Source organism: Hyla sarda, chromosome 6 (genome assembly GCF_029499605.1).
Source record: "Hyla sarda isolate aHylSar1 chromosome 6, aHylSar1.hap1, whole genome shotgun sequence".
Taxonomy (NCBI): Eukaryota; Metazoa; Chordata; class Amphibia; order Anura; family Hylidae; genus Hyla; species Hyla sarda.
Genome location: NC_079194.1, coordinates 260,164,506 through 260,188,552, shown reverse-complemented (window position 1 = coordinate 260,188,552; position 24,047 = coordinate 260,164,506). Strand labels below are relative to the sequence as shown.

Here is a 24,047-nt window from a genome sequence, read left to right as displayed (position 1 = left end):
ATTATTACCACTGTACCTGCCCGGGCGGCCCTCTCTATTTGTTTATACAGCCGACCTTCTATCTCTTCAGTGATATTAGGGGGTCTGTAAATTACACCAAATATAATTTTTTCAGTATTTCCCTCCTTTTGTAATTCTACCCACAGTGATTCCACATCCTCAGAATCATCACACACTATGGCATCGTTCACACTGACTTTCATACCACTTCTTACATACAGACAGACTCCACCACCTTTTCTGTTCATTCTATCCTTGCGAAACAATGTAAACCCCTGCAGATTAACGGCCCAGTCATGCGTGGAGTCCAGCCATGTCTCAGTGACCCCAACTATATCAATATGTTCCTCCAGTATCAAGGCCTCAAGCTCCCCCATTTTATTTGCTAGGCTTCTGGCATTTGTGAACATACACTTTACATTTCCATTAAGTTTTACACAAATAGTCTCACTAATGGGATTTTCAGAGTTATTGGGGTTAATGTTATTATTTGAGTTATAAGGGTTAATTGTACTATTTAAGTTATTGGGGCTAATGGGATTTTTTGAGTTATTGGGTCTAACGTTATTATTTAAGTTATTGGGGCTAATGGGATATTTTGCATTATTGCGTCTAACGTTGTTATTTAAGTTATTGGGGCTAACGGTATTTTTTGAGTTAATGGGGCTTATTGTAGTTATTGAGTTATTGGGGCTAATGGAATTTTTTGAATTATTGGGATTATAATTTTTCGGGCTACATTTATTTTTACAGCTGGTTTGTAACCCATGGATCTCCTTATCCACTGCTCTTAACCTCCCCCCACAGGACTCCTCTCCACCCACCATTATGTCCATATGCAAAATATGCTCTGGTCCTTAAGGTGAAAACATGTTTGGTCCTTAAGGGGTTAAAGCTTACCTGTCAGATCCCACACAAAAAAATAAATAAATAAACAAAACTGTTATACATTAATCAGCACCTCATCTTGATCATGAACATGTAATTTTGTCTCCATCATCGATATTTCACAAAAAAATTGCATATTACAGCTGATCAATGTCTATTCCATCTTGTCAATGGAAGGGGGCATGTCCTCTCTTGCCTGCACTGTGATGACTCCTCCCCCTCCCTAACTCACTGCTCTTGGGAGCCTGGCAGCCCTGCTCTGTAACCCTTTCCTCTCTGTACACATACACACACACAATGATTATTAAAGATTGCCTGTACTCTACCACCAAAGATGATGGCGCTGATTTACTATTATAAACCAGACATGTTTTTTAGGGTTGTGCGCCAGATTATGGCGCATTGCGCCAGAAATTCTGCCTGTGCCAGAATCTGAGACAAAAAAAAAAACATCAACACTCCATTTTAATGTGAAACCCCCCAAAAGGGGCATGGTCATCAGAAAAATGGGATTTAGTCTCCAAAAAGGGGCCATTTCTCTGACATTTTAGAAAAATCCCCACATATTTAGTAAGGTTTCCACAGAAAATGGGGTGGATTTGAGCGGAGGAAAACCTGACAGAACCGAGCATGTGTAAAAAATTTAAATAAAAAAATAAGCAAAATGTAGGGAAAAGTGCAAAATGTAAGGAAACATTAGTAAATACCGTGGAAAAATGTTGGTGGGGGGGAAACAAAAACTCCACTACATAGGGCCAATATGGTGAGTGTATAACTTACATCTTCCTAAATTAGTGCAAAGGTTTAGGGCTAAAAGCACAGTGGTCATTCATGTGTATCATCCTTAGGCAGTCCTGTAATGCTGGGACTTGTAGTTTTGAATAGTTGGAGGTACACTGTTTGGATAACTCTTTTTTTGCTGCAGTTTTGTCTTCAGCTGTATACCTACAGCTTTTGCAAAACTACAACTCCCAGCATACCCTGTCATCCTTTGACTGTCCAGGCATGCTTGGAGTTGTAGTTTTGCAACAGCTGGAGACACATGTTTAGTGTTACAGCGCTGTTGCTGGAGTCTGTGTTCCTTCTGCAGCCTTGTTCCTGGAGGTATGGGGACCCCTAGTGGTGGGATTTTCAAAGGTATGTTTCTTTTAATAAAAGAGATTTTTTTTTTTTGTTTGTTTAAGTACATTAGAAAAACTATTGTTTTGCCAAGATGTATAACACATAAAAAGTTTTTATATCTGACATAACCAATTTAAGGCCACAACAAACTGTATCCTTAAGAAGTTAAGCTGACATTAACAAAAACCCTCATTAACAGTGCACTGGTATTAGGTAATGATAGGATGATGAGGGCATTTCTGGAAACTGTCTCGACCAGTTAGATTGGTGTGGTCAGGTCCAGCATTCATTGGGTACTTGAATAGTGAAACAGTTTCATCCCAGTCTTCTCCTTAAGATCTTGTTGCATTAGTGGTCATATCTAGTTTCCCTAGGAACCTGACTAGTTAAACGTGTTCTATCCCTGTTTCCTCCTACAGGTCCTGTTTGGTCAGCTTGTATATCATTAGCTATTTCACTGTTCCCACTGCTTCGGAGGCAGACATACAGGTAAGTTCTTCTGTTCCCTTCATTACAGATTATCCTAATATATGAATAATCCTAGACTACTGAATTCTCTGGAAAAATCTTCTGGATTAACTATAGTTTATTTAACCTCTGTATAGTTATCCTGAGATTGGATTACATCATAAATTCATTTTATGCAGGACAATGGGGTATATTTATCAAATGATTTAGACTGTTTTTTCCGGTCATAATTTGTCGCACAGAAAGTCGCAGTCTAAATATGTGTGACTTTTTTGAGACTTTTAGAACATGATGCATTCTAGTCTATTTTAGTGGGAAATGCATTGGAAAATGCATTGGTGCTGAATTTATCAAAAGCGACTTTTCAGCGACAAGTCGCATCGGCTGAAAGTACGTCGAAATGTCAGCCCATGTTGGAGCAGGTTTAAATACAGTCTAAAGCATAGATCCCGAAGTCTGTGCACAGAATTTATCAAGAGCCGTGCGCCTTTTGATAAATTAGGCGCACAGTAGACCAGCGAAAACCCTCTGTAGTTTGGTCTATATTGATGCGGGACATAGACAACTTTGATAAATATCCCCCAATGTATCTCATATCTACATCTACAACTATAAATTACCTATAATAAAAATAACTAGACTGCAAGCAAGTGATTTTTTTCTTGCTGCTGTATATTATTTGCATAGTATAAATGGGTCATACTAACAGAAACAACACTAAAATGCCAGCTTTTTATGTAAACTGCTTTATATCATTTTAGTGGTATTTCTGTTAGTATTTTTTATTTGGTGTCTCTTTTTTCCTGGAGTTTTTGAGTCCTTTAGGCTAAGTTTCCACTTGTTTTGTTTTTTTTTTCCTGCGTTTTTTTTTTGTGTGAAAAAAAAAATGCCAGAAAAACAGCCAGTGCAATTTCTTGCGTCTGACGTTTTTTCTGGGGTTTTTGCATTTGAGTGGAAATTGCATTTTTGGCCCCTTTGGATGTTTTTTTCAAAATGTGTTGGGTGCCAAAAAAAAAAGAAAAGAAAAAAGTATGCAGTAACGATGAAAAAATTAAATATTTCACAAAGTTTATATTTTTTATAACAGAATTTTTATAAATTTTTAAATAGGGATCAATTTATGTGGGAGGGAGGGCAGGGCACAAAAATTTAGCCGACAATAATAAAAATGTAGTGTGCGTGTGTGTGCTTTTTTTTCTTTATTTTTTAAAATATTTTTTAGGTAGTACTATTATTTCCAGCATGGAACACACTGTTCCATGATGGGAGCAGTAGTTCCAGTACTAATAGACAGATTGGCCGACATTTATCATTGTCTGTAGACTGTTTTTTGTGTCTAGAATAGGCACAAAAAAAGCGCAAGCAGAGTTTATTTGCGCCATTTCTGCACGTTTTGGGTTACACATTTGTGCTGATTTTGAGTGGTAATCCACTGATTTTGGCAATACACATGATATAGAAGGGTTTTATCAACTGCGCCTTTTGGTGAAAAGGTGCAAAAAAAAAGGCGCAAAGCCACTGAAATGTCTTTGAAATGACACCAGCCCAGACTTAGCTTAGCTTTTTGGTGTATGTGAAGAGAAAAATTTTAGAAAATGTGACCTGCACAAAAAGTATCAAATGCTCTGTGACCATTTAATAAATATAGCGCTCCTACACATTTCCAGCACACAAAAATAGGTGTAGAAAAATGCTTCACTTACACCTACAATGATAAATGACGGCCAATGTCTCTAATGTTGCAAAAAAAAAAAGCAAAGTAAGAAAAAATGTTGTGAAAGACAAGTAATTTTTTTTTTCTTTAAATGATGTGATTTACCTTCATTTTTTGTAGCATTTGTTTTTCCTATAATAAATTATTTCTCATATACAATGTGAAACATGCCACAAAAAGGCAATGAAAAAACTTATTTATAAATGCATTATTAAAAACCATGAAGATTATAGGAGAATAACACTATAAACTGCCTGAAATTGATGACAGTTTGGGCATGCTGCATTTATCCTATATAAACCTACAAAAAGGCCCATAGGCAAAATAAATAGCACAAAAACGCATTGTTTGTAGATGTAACCTAATGACAAGCATTTGATCACAGTGTTTTTTTTTCATAATTAAAACGGTATAAGGAAAAATGTGCAAAGAAATACACAAAAACTGTGGAAGACCATCTTGAGAATAATTACAAAATTACAGCATTTCCACTATAATGTGGATAAAGAATAAGTGAAGCATAACAATGTCGACAGTAATGATATAATATACAGCTACAGTTTGTACATTCATTGCATATTATGTCTAGTCAAACTTACTCTAACCTTATCTAAAGTATGTATATAAAACTCAATGGCCCTGATTTATCAATCTGTCTGAGACAGAAAGTGGAGTGATTTTTCCAAGCAACCAATCACAGCTCATGTTTTATATTTTAGGGAGCTCTGGTAAAATGAAAGCTGAGCAGTGATTGGTTGGTTGGGAAAATCACTCCAGTTTCTGTCTCAGACAGATTGATAAATCAGGGCCAATGTGTGTGCATATGTGTGTGTGTGTGTTTGTGTGTGTATCAATGGCCCTTATTTACTAAGAGAGGAGTGTTTATTCTGGAGTGATTTCAATATCACTCTTCTTTTTTTCAGGCTTATTTACTATTCTGTCGCACATTTCATGTTTTTTTTTCAGCTGCACATTAGTTGTGTGAGTCAAAATGGTTTAGATTTGTTTGTTTAAAAATGTTTTCATGATAGGAGGTCGGGATATTAGGTCGAGATATGAGGTCGGGATATGAGGACGGGATATGAGGACGGGATATGAGGACGGGATAGGAGGTCGGGATAGGAGGTCGGGATAGGAGGTCGAGATAGGAGGTCGAGATATGAGGACAGGATATGAGGACGGGATAGGAGGACGGGATAGGAGGTCGGGATATGAGCTCGAGATATGAGGATGGGATATGAGGACAGGATATGAGGATGGAATAGGAGGTCGGGATATAAGGATGGGATATGAGGTTGGGATACGAGGACGGGATATGAGGCTGAGATATTAGGACGGGATGTGGGGTTGGGATATGACAAGGATGGGATATGAAGTCAAAAGCTTCCTCCTTTGTTGATTTTCCTCCCCAACAAGGATGATAAAGGAAAAACTGGGCAACGCCGGGTACTCAGCTAGTATCTCTCTCTCTCTCTCTCTCTCTCTCTCTCTCTCTCTCTCTCTCTCTCTCTCTCTCTCTCTCAATGCTTGACAAAGGCAGTTTGCTGAAATGTTGCACCGCTACCACATTTATGGTGTGAATAAACTTGGAAGCCTTTCCACTTTATCCTGGACCTCTGACTTTTTGTGCTGTGGTGGAGATTGCATGCCTATGGACTGCTGACTTGTTAGTTGGCTGACCACGTGCACACACACTGGCTCTTATGCTTGGAACTACTATACATATATATATATATATATATATATATATATATAACTCAATGGCCCTGATTTACTAAGAGTGGAGTGTTTATTCTGGAGTGATTTCAATATCACTTTTAATTATTTAATATTCTGTCGCACATTTCATGTTTTTTTTTCAGTTGCACGTTTTTTTTTTGTGTCACACTAGTTAATTGTGTTGCACAAACTCCGAGCTAAAGAAATTAGTTGTGAGGGTCAATATGGTTTAGATTTGTTTGTTTAAAAATGTTTTCATGAATCAAAAGTATTAATGTGTTATAATGTTTCAAACATTACAACAATTATCCTTATTTATCAGCTTGGGTGTTAAATTGATTTAAACATAATACTGCAAATGTGTTAAAAAGAAAAAGAAAATTAAACATTAACCATCACAAAAGCATTCAATTTTTTATTTATAAAAGTGTTGAACTGTACAAAATGTTTCCAGGTTAGAAAACAAGTTACTTTAACACAAAACACAATGGCAAACAGTCCCTTGTTACAAATCACTCCATTTTTTTTATTTTCACTCGTCCTCTTGGAAGTCGGTGTATGTGTGTATGTTCCAGCATCACGTCCAAACGGCTAAAGATATTAACATGAAACTTGGCCACATGTTACTTATATGTCAACAACCAACATAGGGTAGGTAATTTAACCCTTACTCACCCCCATTTGCTAGGGTCAGGGTTTTTGTTTAAAGTCCCATACAAGTCAATGGGAAATATATGTTACTGAATAACTTCCAAATGGCTGGAGATATTTCGATAATACTTGGTCACATGTTACTTATATATCCACTTAAAATATCGGATAGTTAATTTAACCCTTAACTACCCCCATTTGTGAGGGTCAGGGTTTTTGTTTAAAGTCTCATGCAAATCAATGGGAAATGTATGTTCCCACATGACTTCTGTACGGTTGGAGATATTTCAATAATACCTGGTACACATATTACTTATATGTCAAATAAAAATATATGATAGTTAAATTAACCCTCACCTACACCCTTATATAAAAGATGGGTTTTTGTTTCAAGTTCCATGCGAGTATATGGGACTTACCTTACTCCACAAGCTCCGCTCTGCATCTCCTGGTGAATGTGTCAATCCGTCTTGCAAGCCACACCCCATCTCACAAATACACACCCACATTTTAAGCCCCACCCCTTTTATTATCTACTCTTTTTGTGCATTGGTCTGGCTTGCAAATAACGCCCAGTCATAGTAACATAGTTCATGAGGTTGAAAAAAGTCCATCAAGTTCAACCTATATCCCTAATGAGTCCCTACTGAGTTGATCCAGAGGAAGGCAAAAAACCCTCAAACTAGAGGTAAAAATTCCTTCCCGACTCCTAACATGGCAGTCAGAATAAATCCCTGGATCAACGTTCTGTCCCTATAAATCTTGTATACATAACCAGGGATGTTATTATTCACCAAGAATGCATCCAGACCCATTTTGAACTCTTTTACAGAGTTCACCATGACCACCTCCTCCGGGAGAGAATTCCACAGTCTCACTGCTCTTACAGTAAAGAACCCCCTTCTATGCTGGTGTAGAAACCTTCTTTCCTCTAAACGTAGAGGATGCCCCCTTGTTATTGATACAGTCATGGGTATAAATAGATCATGGGAGAGATCTCTGTACTGCCCCCTGATATATTTATACAGTTATTAGGTCTCCCCTAAGCCTTCTTTTTTCTAAACTAAATAACCCTAATTCTGATAATCTTTCTGGGTACTGTAGTCCTCCCATTCCCCGTATTACTCTGGTTGCCCGTCTTTGAACCCTCTCCAGCTCCACTACATCTTTCTTGTACACTGGTGCCCAGTACTGTACACGTCCCCTTCTATTTTCAGCTTACAATATCATCACAAATCAGTCCAATCTGAGGACAGGATATGAGGATGGGACATAAGGACGGGATATGAGGTCGGGATATGAGGACGGGAAATAAGGATGGTATATGAGGTCAAGATATGAAGACTGGATATGAGGACGGGATATGAGGTCGGGATATGAGGTCCGGATATGAGGACGGGATATGAGGTCGAGAATTTAGGCGCAAAACCCGACAAAAAGAGTCGGAATCATGTTAGTAAATGTGGGCCAACGTGTGTGTGTGTGTGTGTGTGTATGTATGTATCTGTGTATGTTCCAGCATCACGTCCAAACGGCTAAAGATATTAACATGAAACTTGTCACACATGTTACTTATATATCAAAAACAAACATAGGATAGGTAATTTAACCATTACTCACCCTCATTTGCCAGGGTTGGGGTTTTTCTGTCCCATACAAGTCTATGGGAAATATATGTTACTGCACAACTTCCAAATGGCTGGAGATATTTTGATAATACTTGGTCACATCCACTTAAAATAGAGGATAGTTAATTTAACCCTTAGCTATCCCCATTTGTGAGGGTCGGGCTTTTTGTTTAAAGTCCCATGCAAATCAATGGGAAATGTATGTTCCCACATAACTTCCGTACGGCTGGAGATATTTCAATAATACCTGGTCACATATTTCTTATATGTCAAATTGAAATATATGCAAGTCCAATGCAAGTTTATGGGGCTTCCAGTACCTTACCCCACTAGCTCCACTTTGTATCTCCTGGTGAATGTGTTAATCCGGCTTGCAAGCCACACCTCATCTCACAAAGACATGCCCACATTTTAAGCACCACCCTTTTATTGTCTACCTTTTTGTGCATCGGACTGGCTTGCAAATCATGCCCAGTCCCACAAAGCCACGTCCCCTTCAATCAGCTTACAATATCTTCATTACAAATCAGTCCCACCTGAGGACTGGATATGAGGACGGGATATGAGGATGGGATATGAGGACGGGATATGAGGTCAGGATATGAAGATGGGACGTGAGGATGGGATATGAGGACGGGATATTAGGACGGGATATGAGGTCAAAATATGAGGACTGAATATGAGGTCAAGATAGGGAGACAGGAAATGAGGTTGAGATAGGAGGTCGGGATATGAGGTCAATATAAGAGGACGGGATATGAGGATGGGATATGAGGTTGAGATATGAGGACGAAATATGAGGACAGAATATGAGGACGGGATAGGAGGTCAGGATAGGAGGACGGGATATGAGGTCAAGATATGAGGACGGGATAGGAGGTCAGGATATAAGGTTGGAATAGGAGGTCGGGATAGGAGGAAAGGATATGAAGTTCAGATATGAGGATGGGATATGGGGTTGGGATATGACAATATATGAGGACAGGATATGAAGTCAAAAGCTTCCTCCTTTGTTGATTTTCCTCCCCAACAAGGATTAGGAAGGAAAAACCTGGCAACGCTAGTTTTATATAAATTCGTTTAGCAGATTGTCCCTTTACAAACACAGTTTTTATATAATACAAAATAATTAATAATATTTTATATTTGTACCTGTTAATACCAGTAACACAATAGCACTAAAACCCTTAGTGTCTAATTATTTTTATTTCTTAAGATACAATAAATTGTTATTTAGTGTTAGATAATATACAGTATCTCACATAAATTAGTCAATCCCTCACATGTTTGAAAATATTTTATTTATTTTCATGTGACCACACTGAACAAACCCCAATCTATTATAATGTAATGTAGGGCATAGCCTGTATAACAGTGTTTAAGGCATGAGCATGGAGTTAACCAGAGCTGCACAGGTTGCCACTGGAGTCCTCTTCCACTCCTCCATGATGACATCCCCCTCATATATACAGAGCTGCCTTTTTATAGACCATACAGTTTAATGGTACTGTATACATTATGTAAAGTTTTTGTTCTTTTTTTTTTTTTAACTGTTGATACAAAACTGCTAACAAAGGAGTAATGTTTCTCCTTGGGTAGAGTATCATAAAGACGTGTGGAGACCTATTTATCCTCCACTGGGAGTCCTGGGAAGAAAGGATATGCAAGACAGCTGTCTGACAATAGCAGACATACAGAGCTACCCAACTCCAACCGTAAGTTTGCTCTGCAGTCCTTCTGTGCGCATCCACAATGTGAAATATTCTGCAGGATGAGCTCTATGTGACCCTGCCCTAAATCAGTGTTTCACTCTAACTGGGAGTGTTAGAACATTGACTGGGAATGCTATCCTCAAGGAAAAACATTACCTTTTTGATGCCATTACAAGAAGCTCCTCAACAGCCTGTCAATGGTCAAGGGGCAATAACTCTGAAACAGTTGTCTACAGATGGGTATTCTTTCCTTAGGAGAGATTTCTGGCTTGGCGGCTATACCAAGTCATGTTCCTAGAATCCTAGTTGGAGTCTAGGAGGGAGGATGGTGAAACTATTTTAGAGCGTCACTAATGTCAGTTTGTCTATTCTATATACGAAATTGACAACAATTGTTGTGAAAGGAATATAATAAGTCCGATAAGGAACTAAGCATCAGTCTGTATATGTGGTATCAATAAGACACACAATGACATAGTGTATGCAGTTTTAATATTCACCTGCCACTTAGTGGTAATTGATGCACCAGATATTTTATTGATTAATAAAAGTTACGTTTTATTTATAGGGGGGGGGGTGCTTAGTTAAGGGGTATTTTTGGGGTTTATGCCTATAAGTGTGAACAACAAGCGAAACACTGACTTTAGGAAATGCTACCTAGAAAAGGGGGGTTGAGAGAACTACTTTGCACATCTTTTTTCGAGAGCAATATAAATGGACATGGCTCAAAACAGGATGAGTTAGTAAGGCAAGGTAGTGAATTGTTTAACTAGTTTAATTATAAAATGGGCAGAGGTGTCAGGAAGAAGGGTGGGGGTACATGTTAGGATAGGGACTTGTCAGGTTTTTTGGACAGGTCCAATAGGGGAGGGAGAGTGGGGGTGTCGGGGGGTTTAAAGTCCTACAATAAAAAAATATATTTTTTTCTTCTCCTCTCTTGTCTCTCTTTCTCCCTCTCTCTCCCTCTCTTTTATGTTTTTGAAATGGTTAATGATTTAAAAAAAAAAGAAGAAGAAGATAGGATGTGTATGAGTATATTGGTATGGAATGTAAGAGGTTTAGGGGATAAACACAAAATAATGGCTATACACGATATTTTAAAAGGCGTTTGCCGGGTATAATTTGTTTATTTGAGACACATTTAGTGAAGGAAACTTCATATAGAATGAAAAAAATATATTTTTCTCATTATTATCACTCTTTTTTTTTTACTTCATGTTCTAGAGGGGTCACAGTTATGATACATGAGAATGTCAAATGGGAGCTATATTATAAATTAATAGACACAGAAGGTAGATTTGTTGTACTATATGGGAAATTGGAAAAATCAATATGCAGTTTGGCATTTGTATATATACCACCACCGTACACATCTGATGTTCTTAAAATCATATTTAGGCCGGGGAAAGATGATTGTCCTCTCTTTACTCAAGGAGATATAAATTGTGTGATGAATGAAAATGTAGACAGGTTAAGATTGGTAAATACAAGAAAGAATTACGGTCAACCATTTGATTGAATTTTTTGATAGGAATTGGGATACTTCCTCCGATCAAATTGTGTGGGAAACGGGGAAAGCATTTTTAAGGGGAGAATTAATGTGGGCAATTGAAAAAAAGAAGAAAGAATACAATAGGATAGAAAAAAAGAAGTCAAAAAAGCAGAGGAGAAATTTATAATGGATTGCATATTTAATTGAGAAGAGTAAAAAAAAGTGAGTTTTAAAGGTCATGGATAAGGGAAAACCCAATAAAGACTAATGGCCCTAATTAATAACCAACAGGGAAAGAGAACAATTCAGGCTATCAAGAATAGGAAGGGAGAGATACAGAATAAACCTGAAAATATCATTGTAGAATTTGATAGGTACTTTGAGTTATTATACAAATTTGAGTCAAAATTTAGTGAGGAAGAATTGAAAAACTGTTTGGATGAAATAATGTTGCCTAGAGTCCCAGAGGAAGAACTAGAGGCATTGAATGGACCATTGGCGGTTGATGAAGTACATAAAGTATTAGGAACGATAAAAGGGAATACAACCCCAGGAGGGGACGGGTTCCCCTTTGAAATCTATCAAAGGTTTGGGGAAATTCTTATACCAGCATTAGTAAGAGTTATACATAGCTCCTTGAAAAGTGGAGCATTGCCAAAATCAATGAGCGAGGCTAGTATAATATTATTGTTAAAACCAGACAAGGAGGAGGAAACAGAGTTGTATAGACCAATATCTTTATTGAATACTGACATTGAAATTATAGCTAAGACTTTGGCCAAAAGAATATAGATAATTGTCCCAGGAGTAATAAATAAGGATCAATGCGGATTTATACCTGTCCCTTGATGCGGTTAAAGCATTTGACAGGGTGGAGTGGGACTTCCTTTTGGGGGTGTTATATGGTATGGGTTGTGACTTGATTAAAATAATTAAATCAATGTATTCTGGGGCCTTGGAAAGGATAAATATAGATGGTAGGAGCTCAAGGAGATTTAATTTGTCTAGGGGTACTAGGCAGGGTTGTCCCCTCTCTCTCCTGCTATTTGCAATGGTCATAGAACCATTGGCTAGCAGCATAAAAGATGATCCAATAATAACAGGATTTGGAGGGGGAAGAGAGGGGACAAGATTACAATGTATCCAGATGATGTTCTGTTGTTCTTGGAGGCAGGGACGTGCACACATAGGGGTAAAATGGGGCTGGAGCCCCTGCCCTTTTCCTCACCTGCCCCTCTAGTGCCCTCACAAAAGGAGCTACAGACTCAGGGTGATAGGTGAAGTAAAAAGGATCTGTTGCTGGGGAGATTTGTATGTGGTTTAATGGAGGGTGCTGTGCCCTCCCTGCAGGAAGGGAGAGCCACTCACCCTGTCATTATCAGCTATTCCTCTCCACACGGAGGAGACAGGAGCAGCGGAGGCAGAGAGAAACCCCGCCCACAGTCTGCCCGACCAGAAACTACAGCCTGTGCAGAGGGGGATGGTGCCCTTACTTACTTTAAGTAACTGAAAATATGAGTGAGTGATATTGTGTGTGTGTGTATCGTTATGTATGTGCCTGTGCAGAGAGGGATGGCTGGGGCCTTACTGTAAGTGACTGTGAGTGTGTATATATGAGTGATTGTATGTCAGTGTGTCTGTATGATGTGTATATGTGTGTGTGTGTGTGTGTGTGTGTCTCTATGTATGTGCATATATATATATATATATATATATATATATATAGATATGTGAGCAAGTGAATCTATGTATATCTGTGTGTGTATATATGTGAGCAAGTGAATCTATGTATATGTGTGTGTATATATGTGAGTGATTGTCAGTGTGTCTGTATGATGTGTATATGTGTGTGTATCTCTATGTATGTGCTTATATATGTGAGCAAGTGAATCTATGTATATGTGTGTGTGTATATATGTGAGTGATTGTATGTCAGTGTGTCTGTATGATGTGTATATGTGTGTGTATCTTTATGTATGTGCCTATATATGTGAGCAAGTGAATCTATGTATATGTGTGTGTTTATATCTGTGAGTGATTGTATGTGTGAACCTGTATGTATCATGTGTCTGTTGATTATATCTTTTAGTATATATTCCATGTTGTATGTATGTGTCAGTGTCTCTTTGTATGTGTGTATATTACCTATGTACTGTATGTGCCTTTATGTTATGTGCTTGAGGAATGTAAGCACAGTATATAGGGAATTTATGGAAGCACAATATATATTTTATTTATATTGGAACATTATATTTGTATGTATTCTGGCACTGTGTATAGATCCTTAATGGTAGCACAGTATAGTTAAATAATAGTGGCACAGTATATAGTTCATTAATGGTGGCACAGTGTATAGGGAATTAATAGATGAATGGTGGCACAGTATATAGTTAAATAATAGTGGCACAGTATATAGTTCATTAATGGTGGCACAGTATATAGGGAATTAATAGATGAATGGTGGCACAGTATATAGTTAAATAATAGTGGCACAGTATATAGGGCATTCATAGATGAATGGTGGCACAGTATATAGTTAAATAATAGTGGCACAGTATATAGTTAAATGATAGCGGCACAGTATATAGGGAATAAATAGATGAATGGTGGCACAGTATATAGTTAAATAATAGTGGCACAGTATATCGGGAATTAATAAATGAATGGTGGCACAGTATATAGTTAAATAATAGTGGCACAGTATATAGTTAATTAATGGTGGCACAGTATATAGGTAATTAATAGATGAATGGTGGCACAGTATATAGTTCATTAATGGTGGCACAGTATATAGGGAATTAATAGATGAATGGTGGCACAGTATATAGATCATTAAGGGGGGTACGGTACATAATTAAAGGCAAACTGACAGGCTGTTTACTCGCACTAAACCCAATACACTAGGTTACAGTGCAGGAGAACAGGAGATAATGTTATACTTACTGTTACGCCTAGCGCTCCGGGCCCCCGCTCCTCCCCGGAGCGCTCACGGCGTCTTTCTCCCTGCAGCTCCCCGGTCAGTCCCGCTGACCGGGAGCGCTGCTCTGTCATGGCCGTTGGGGATGCGATTCGCACAGCGGGACGCGCCCGCTCGCGAATCGCATCCCAGGTCACTTACCCGTTCCCGTCCCCTGCTGTCATGTGCTGGCGCGCGCGGCTCCGCTCTCTAGGGCGCGCGCGCGCCAGCTCCCTGAGACTTAAAGGGCCAGTGCACCAATGATTGGTGTCTGGCCCAATTAGCTTAATTGGCTTCCACCTGGTCCCTGACTATATCTAACCTCCTCCCATGCACTTCCTTGCCGGATCTTGTTGCCCTTGTGCCTAGTGAAAGCGTATTGTGTGTCTAAAGCCTGTGTACCAGAACTTCTGCTATCCACCCTGACTACGAACCTTGCCGCCTGCCCCCGACCTTCTGCTACGTCCGACCTTGCTTCTGTCTACTCCCTTGTACCTCGCCTATCATCAGCAGTCAGAGAGGTGACCCGTTGCTAGTGGATACGACCTGGTCACTACCGCCGCAGCAAGACCATCCCGCTTTGCGGCGGGCTCTGGTGAAAACCAGTAGTGACTTAGAACCGGTCCACTAGCGCGGTCCTCCCCAATCCCTCTCTGGCACAGAGGATCCACTACCTGCCAGCCGGCATCGTGACAGTAGATCCGGCCATGGATCCCGCTGACGTCCCTCTGCCTTATATCTCTGATATCACCATGGTGGTCGCCCAGCAATCCCGACAGATCGCCCATCTAACCCACCTCCTCTAGCAACGTGCCAATCACCAGGTTCAACTCTGCTTCTGTTCCCATCCGGTGTTACTACCCAAGACACGGTAATGTGAGCAGTAATGCCATCAAGCCAACATGGATTCCATTCAGCACCACTGTGACCTCAGAAGAGCGGCTGGCCTTCTCCTTGCGTCTCATGACTGCGGACTGGAGCGCTCCCGGTCAATCCCTGGTCTTCCAGCTTGGTGACATGTTCTACATAGAAGCCTCTCTGGAGACCCAGAACCATGCCCCAATGATCCTGTTTGTGGACAGTTGTGTGGCCACCATTACCCCAGATGTGGCCTCCACTCCTCGCTATGAGATCATCTCTAACTATGGGTGCTTGGTGGATGGGACGGAAGAAGATTCCTCTTCAGTCTTTGTTTCTCCAAGACCCCAAGCAGACAAGCTTCGCTTCATGGTGGATGCCTTCAGGTTCACCAACAATGCTGCCTCTCTGATCTATATTACCTGTTCCCTGAGAGCAGCTGCCATCAACCAGACCCCTGACCCAGTGAACAAAGGCCTATCCAGCAACATTAAAGATGTTCTGGCCGCACGAGAGACTCCTGCTAACCTGCATGAACTCATTCATCTAGCCACTCGCATTGACATGCGTTTTTCTGAGAGGCATCAAGAGCTCCGCCAGGAAAAAGACTTAGATCTCTGGACACCTCTCCCACAGTCTCCACTGCAATCTGCGCCTAGGCCTCCCGCCGAGGAGGCCATGCAAGTGGATCGGTCTCGCCTGACCCTGGAAGAGAGGAATCGCCGTAAGGAAGAGAATCTTTGTCTGTACTGTGCCAGTACTGAACATTTTTTGGTGGATTGCCCAATCCGTCCTCCACGTCTGGGAAACGCACGCTCGCACCCAGCTCTCGTGGGTGTGGCGTCTCTTGATGCTAAGTCGGCTTCTCCACGTCTCAAGGTGCCTGTTCGGATTTCTACTTCAGCCAGCTCTCCCCTCTCAGCCGTGGCCTGCCTGGACTCTGGAGCTTCTGGGAATTTTATTCGGGAGTCCTTAGTGAATAAATTCCGCATTCCGGTGACTCGTCTTGTCAAGCCACTCCACATTTCCGCGGTCAACGGAGCCAGGTTGGATTGCACCATGCGTTACCGCACGGAGCCCCTCCTAATGTGCATCGGACCTCATCACGAGGAAATTGTATTTTTTGTCCTTCCTAATTGCACTTCTGAAGTTCTCCTTGGACTACCCTGGCTTCAACACCATTCCCCAACCCTGGATTGGTCCACTGGGGAGATCAAGAGTTGGGGTCCCTCTTGTTCCAAGGACTGCCTTCAGCCGGTTCCCAGTACTCCCTGCCGTGACCCTGTGGTTCCTCCTGTATCCGGTCCCCCTAAGGTCATTAAGGACTCTGCCTGCCACAGGAAATGCCTCTCCCCCCCTCCCAGTCCCATCAGGCAAGCCTCTGTGTCCCCTCATGGCCCTCGTCCTGGTGTCACACTGCCCCGTGCCAGGTCTCGCCCTCTGCCCTCTCTCCCCATTCCTACTCCTGTTGTTCTGCCTGCCGTTGAGGAATCCCTCCATCCTTTCCCGGTGTCCTCATCCCAGGGGAGGCAGTTACCGGACAAAGAGAAGGGGAGACCTAAGGGGGGGGGTACTGTTACGCCTAGCGCTCCGGGCCCCCGCTCCTCCCCGGAGCGCTCACGGCGTCTTTCTCCCTGCAGCTCCCCGGTCAGTCCCGCTGACCGGGAGCGCTGCTCTGTCATGGCCGTTGGGGATGCGATTCGCACAGCGGGACGCGCCCGCTCGCGAATCGCATCCCAGGTCACTTACCCGTTCCCGCTGTCATGTGCTGGCGCGCGCGGCTCCGCTCTCTAGGGCGCGCGCGCGCCAGCTCCCTGAGACTTAAAGGGCCAGTGCACCAATGATTGGTGCCTGGCCCAATTAGCTTAATTGGCTTCCACCTGGTCCCTGACTATATCTAACCTCCTCCCATGCACTTCCTTGCCGGATCTTGTTGCCCTTGTGCCTAGTGAAAGCGTATTGTGTGTCTAAAGCCTGTGTACCAGAACTTCTGCTATCCACCCTGACTACGAACCTTGCCGCCTGCCCCCGACCTTCTGCTACGTCCGACCTTGCTTCTGTCTACTCCCTTGTACCTCGCCTATCATCAGCAGTCAGAGAGGTGACCCGTTGCTAGTGGATACGACCTGGTCACTACCGCCGCAGCAAGACCATCCCGCTTTGCGGCGGGCTCTGGTGAAAACCAGTAGTGACTTAGAACCGGTCCACTAGCGCGGTCCTCCCCAATCCCTCTCTGGCACAGAGGATCCACTACCTGCCAGCCGGCATCGTGACACTTACTAAATGTGGAGCAGCCATTTTCTAGGTATTGCCCCACATTGCTAGTATGCAAATTCAGTCTTGTGCGCAATGGAGGCGGAGCTTCCCTGCCTCCATCCTGTATGCTGTGCTATGCCCGGCCGTCTTTGTATATCTATAACTCTTGTATATTGTAGCATGTAAGCATATATTAGTGTGGTGTCCATCTCTTCAGTGTAAGAACCAGAGCTGTGTGGAGATTCCTGCATAAGGTGGGTGCTGGGTGATTGGTGCTGGGTGATGGGTGATTGGGGATGGGTGCTGGGTGATTGGTGCTGGGTGATTGGTGCTGGGTGATTGGTGCTGGGTGATTGGGGATGGGAGATGTGTGATTGGTGATGGGTGCTGGGTGATTTGTGATGGGTTCTGTCATATAGAGGTCAGACCGGGGCATATAGGGGAGATTTATTAAAACCTTTGCAGAGGAAAAGCTCTCTGCAAAATGAAAGCAGCGATCTGATTGGTTGCTATGGATAACTGCACTGCACAGGTTTTGATGAATCTCCTCTATAATACAGTATGTTATAGGGCAGCTGTCACATGTTTTCTGTAAATAAGACTGACAGCACAGCCAAAGTGTATATACACATGGCAGACCTCAGAGAAACTGTTCTTGACTTTATTTTACAAAAACATCAACTTTTATGGGGGATAGCAATGTCGAGAAGGCCCGGCGGGAGTCCACTGTGTCCCTGGGCCGCAGCACATTAAGTCTGGCAGACGTTTTTTTAAATGATGAGAAGTGCCCTCTTTTTACTTGAACCTCTGCCCTTCAAAATGTCTGTGCACGTCCCTGCTTGGAGGACCCTAAAAGGTTTTTGTCGAGAGTAATGGAAACAGTAAGTATGATAGTTTCTCTGTACTAAAAATCAACTGGTCAAAGTTGGTCATTATGCCGCTGGGTGAAGAGAATATAGGGCAGACATTTGGATTAAAAGTGATGAAAAAAAAAGGAGAACATTTTGGGGGTATATCTACCAAATGAGATAGGGAATTATCATCAGATAAATACTTTAAAAGTAATAAAGGAAATGGAAAAGAAAGCAAATCTATGGAATGATTTAAATTCATCTGAAGCAGAAAAAATTATACTGATCAAGTCAGTTTTGATGCTAAAGATTTTGTATGTTTTTGGGTCGGCTTCAATTTGGTGTGAGACAAAACTGTTTAAAAAGATTATTTAAATTTTTAATTCACTAATTTGGGCAGAAAAAGAACAAGAATTAAGTTGGAGTACCTATGTCAAATCAAGGGTAACGGGGGAATGGAATTTCCAGATATCTATACGTATATATATAAGTATTTATACCGTATTTTTCGGCGCATAAGATGACTTTTTAACCTGGTAAAATGTTCTCAAAAGTCGGGGGTTCGTGTTATACGCCGGGTGCTGCAGTCTGCCGGGATGCCCGGGATATGGATTATCCATACCCCGGGCGTCCCAGCTGAGATTAATTTCCCCCTTCACATTAGGGACATCCTTGTGTCCCGAAAGATCTTTTCGGGACACAAGGATGTCCCGGTTACCTTTCTGCGGCCCCGCGTTAACTTTAAAAGTGCAAGGGCCGGAGGGAGGTAGCGCACGCAGGGACATCACTGACGTCCATGCATGCGCCCATAGAAATGGCAGAGCAGAGCGGAGGGGAGCAGTGAGGATGCGCGCATGGTAAGTTACCAGTGGCACATCATCTCCGGTGCTCCGACCATCACTCCTCTGGTCCCGGGACCTACTGCTATGGCTTATAGGCCATAGCAGTAGATCATGACCCCGGACCGGAGGAGTGGTGGTCGGAGCACTGAAGTGGGGCAGTACACAGACATACAGCCTCCAGCCATACACTGTATATGGCTGAAGGCTGTATGTCTGTGGGGTCCACTGCCTACCAAATGTGGGGGGAACTATACTGCAAACCTAATATGGGGGTATACTGGCAACCTAATGTGGGGGAACTACAGCCTAATGTGGGGGTATACTGCTAACCTAATGTGGGGGTATACTGCCAACCTAATGTGGTGGTATATTGCCAACCTAATGTGGGGGAACTAAAACCTAATGTGGGGGTCCACTGCCTACCTAATGTGGGGGAACTACAACCTAATGTGGGGGTATACTGCCAGCCTAATGTGGGGGAACTATACTGCCAACCTAATATGGGGGAGCTGCAACCTAGAGTAAGGGAACTATACGGCCAGCCTTCTGTGGGGGGAAACTTACTGCCAACCTAATGTGGGGGAACTAAAACCTAATGTGGGGGAACTATACTGCCAGCCTAATGTGGGGGAACTGCAACCTAATGTGGGGGAACTACAACCTAATGTGGGGGAACTATACTGCCAACTTAATGTGGGGGAACTATGCTGACAACCTAATGTGGGGGAACTATACTGATAACCTAATGTGGGGGAACTATGCTGAAAACCTAATGTAGGGGGAACTATGCTGACAACATAATGTGGGGGGAACTATACTGCCAACCTAATGTGGGGGAACTACAACCCAATGTGGGGGAACTTTACTGCCAACCTAATGTGGGGGAACTATACTGACAACTTAATGTGGGGGAACTATGATGACAACCTAATGTGGGGGAACTATAATTATAACCTAATGTGGGGGAACTGTACTTATAACCTAATGTGGGGGAACTATGCTGACAACCTAATCGGGGGGAACTACTATGCCGACAACCTAATATAGGGGGAACTATGCTGACAACATAATGTGGGGGGGGGGGAACTATACTGCCAACCTAATGTGGGGGAACTATCCTGCCATCCTAATGTGGGGGAACTATACTGCCAACCTAATGTGGGGGAGCTATACTGCCAACCTAATGTGGGGGGAACTATACTGCCAACATAATGTGGGGGAACTATACTGCCAACTTAATGGGGGGGGGAACTATGCTGACAACCTAATGTGGGGGAACTATACTGATAACCTAATGTGAGGGAACTATGCTGACAACCTAATGTAGGGGGAATTATGCTGCCCACCTAGTATGGAGGAACTATGCTGACAACCTAGTGTAGGGGAACAATGGTAAGGTACCGTACATCGCGGTAGAGGGGTAGTCTTATACGGCGAGTATATTCCAAACTCTATATTTTAACTGTAAAAGTTGGGGTTCGTCTTATACGCCCAGTCATCTTATATGCCGGAAAATACGGTGTATGTGTGTATATATATATATATATATATATATATATATATATATATATATATATTTATATATATTGTGACAGTGTGACAAGGAAAGGGTATAGTTCCCTAGCTAACCCTGGAGAAACCTCCCCCTGTGGCCTCATTAATGAGGTAGCAGAAAGGGGAAGTGTGTATAAACGGAAGTCAAACAGAATAATCTGGCCTCTCCCTAAAAGACAGCAAGGTGGCTGTTGGGAGAGGCAGGGGTCCTGCTGAGGAACACACAGCCCAAGCTGTAAGTGGCCCCAAAGAGTGGTGTGGATGAGACACACAGCAAGAGGTTGCAAATGCTGTGTGTGAACAGTGAGTAGAAGTTTGCAGGAGGCATAAGTTTAACTGTCTGGGAAAAGCCCACCCGTGGATAGTCAGGACATGCTGGATTGTTTAGTTTGTGTCTAGATGGTCTAGGGTTTTGTTTGTTCCTGTCTTATGATTTTATTTATCCTGCAACCTGCCTAATTGAGCTGGCGTGGGGCCGGATTTGCATAAAATACTGTTGTTTGCCTGCTGATTGAAGTGGAATCGTGTCCTGTGGCGGTGTCAAGTACGATCCCAGAGCTATCCCCAGGGAGAAAGCCTTACAATATATATATATATATATATATATATATATATATATACATATACAAAATAGATGCAGCACACCATCGGATTCAATACAAAGTGAAGAGGTTTATTCCATGATGTATTACAGACAACGTTTCACCAGCCTCATGCTGGCTTTTTCAAGTCACTTACTTGAAAAAGCCAGTGTGAGGCTGGTGAAACGTTGTCTGTAATACATCATGGAATAAACCTCTTTACTTTGTATTGAATCCGGTGGTGCGCTGCATCTATTTTGGATATGTGGATGAAGGAGCCAGCCGGCCAAGGCTCTAGTTTGCTTGCACCCCGACATCATCTCATCTGGCTACCTGGTGTGCTGCTCATATTGGAATTTTATATATATATATATATATATATATATATATATATATATGTATATATGTGTGTGTGTGTGTGTGTGTGTGTATTTATTTTTTGATTGACTGGAGGAAATGAGCTCTTTTCGAGTTTCTGTTGTCCTCTGTTAATGGGGTATTTACGGATATATTTCAATTGTTGGAATCAGGTAAGTTGGAGGAGGGCAAATGGAAGAAAGTTCTAATGATTAAAAATCTGGTTAGAACATGGAGGGTGTTCAGGAAAAAGATGAATATAAAAGGAATAATGGACATGGCACCAATATTGGACAACATAAACATATCCGAGTTGAGCAAACTGGGAAAAATCTATTTATTTAAAAATAGGGGATGTGTTAGGATAAAAGATGGTTGGGATAAAGGGAAATTCAAGGAATGGACAGTATTGGAAGAATAATTTAATTTAAAAGAGAGTGGATGGTTGGAATATTATGGTATAAAAAGAACCTTCCTTGAATTTATCAGTAAAGGGGGGTAATATATATTCTGTGTATCCTGAGGTAATAAAAAAAAAAATAATTAATAGGAGGTAGTATAATAAAAAAAACACATTTCATATGTGTATACAGTTGTGGTAAGGTTACATAAGAAAAAATTATTACACAGGAGTTTTCAACAGTGGCAGGAGAAGATTGGACCTATAGGAAAGAACGTGGGATGTAGTACTGAGGATTATTAGTTATGAATCCCCAATTATGAATCATAGGATAATACAATTCAACATTGTGTATAGACTTTATTATACCCGTTTTTTTGTTTTTGTTTTTTCAAAGAAAGAATAGTAAGAGTAATATGAGATAGAAGAGTAATTGTAATAGATGTAAAAAAAAAAAGAAGGCAGGATATATACATATATTCTGGAGTTGCCCAGAGCTTGTTAACTATTAGAAGGAAGTATTCAGTAAGGTTAAAGAGATAATTGGCAAATGTATTGAGTTCTCCCTTATGATAGCAATTCTAGGGGATGACATGTCCATGAAAGCAAGTAAAAAAAAAAAAAAGATAAGATGTTTGAGAATGTTTGATTGTTAATAATTGGATATCCCCTATGTGCCCCAGTTGCATTGAATGTGTAATTAAATGCGGAGAATGGAAGGTTATATTATGGAGGGGGATGGGGAGGGAGATAGGGAGAGAGAGAGGAATACATTTTTTTTCCTTTTCTTTTTTCTTTATTGTGACATTATGAGTTGTGTTGTTGTGAAGGGGTAGGGAATCAGGAGGTTGAAACTATCAGATAATTAAAGGGTGAAGGATTAAAGGGAGGAAAGGGTATTTAAATATTTCTTAGTAGAAGGTAGGTAAATTAATACAACATATTTGATCCCTGCCTCCTGGCTCCCGGCCATCTAAAGTTGACTAAGGAATGTAGGAATAGGGGGTTGGGGGAGGGGAGTATGGGAACGGTAATTATTGTACTGATGTAGATGTTTTTTGAAAATTGGTAATTTTTTAAGTTGTATATTGAATTATAAAAAATAAAAAAATAGAAAGTAAAAAAAATCCACGCAACAGGTGAATTTTAGTTTTTTCCCCACAGTACTCAAACTTTTCATTTTCACCTTCATTTCACAGTCATTTCACTACAAAATCTACGCAAAACCAAAAAGAAATTATTTGTGGGACAAAATTGAAGAAAAAACTGCCATTTTGTAATTTTTAGCAGCTTTCGTTTCTACACAATGCACTTTTCGGTAAAAATGACACCTTATATTTATTCTGTGGGTCCATACGGTTACAAGGATACCAAAGTTATGTAGGTTTGATTTTATTATACTACTGAAAAAAGATATATAACTACATGCACCAAAATTAATATATTTAAAATTGTCATCTTCTGGCCCCATATAACTTTTATATTTTTCTGTAAATGGGGATGTTAGGATTCGGCAGGCTGGATGTGGATCCTCTGTGTCAGCGAGGGATTGGCGTGGACCGTGTCGGTGGACCGGTTCTAGGTTGCTACTGGTATTCACCAGAGCCCACCGCAAAGCGGGATGGTCTTGCTGCGGCGGTAGCAACCAGGTCGTAACCACCGGCAACGGCTCAACCTCGCTGACTGCTTAGAAGGCGTGGGACAGAAGGACTACACAGAGGCAAGGTCAGACGAAGGTCGGGGCAGGCGGCAAGGTTCGTAGTCAATGGCGATAGCAAGAGGTCAGGAACACTGGTAAGGCAAACACTATAAACGCTTTCTCTGGCACAAGGCAACAAGATCCGTCAAGGAAGTGAAGGGGAAGTGAGGTTATATGAGCAGGGAGCAGATGGAGGCTAATTAGACTGATTGGGCCAGGCACCAATCATTGGTGCACTGGCCCTATAAATCCTAGAGAGCTGGCGCGCGCGCCCTAAGGAGCGGAGCCGCGCGCGCCAG

The 24,047-nt window shown here is 41.6% G+C and overlaps 1 protein-coding gene across 1 annotated transcript in view; it reads left to right on the top strand.

The window, feature by feature from the left end:
* Nucleotides 1-11,661: 11,661 nt before the first annotated feature.
* LOC130277509 (zona pellucida sperm-binding protein 3-like) overlaps nt 11,662-24,047 on the top strand; it is a 33,384-nt gene continuing 20,998 nt past the window's right edge. Inside the window, exons 1-2 of the mRNA XM_056528187.1 lie at nt 11,662-11,981; nt 15,157-15,692. Of these exons, the coding sequence (XP_056384162.1) occupies nt 11,662-11,981; nt 15,157-15,692 (856 nt within the window). The remainder of the gene's footprint in view (nt 11,982-15,156; nt 15,693-24,047) is intronic.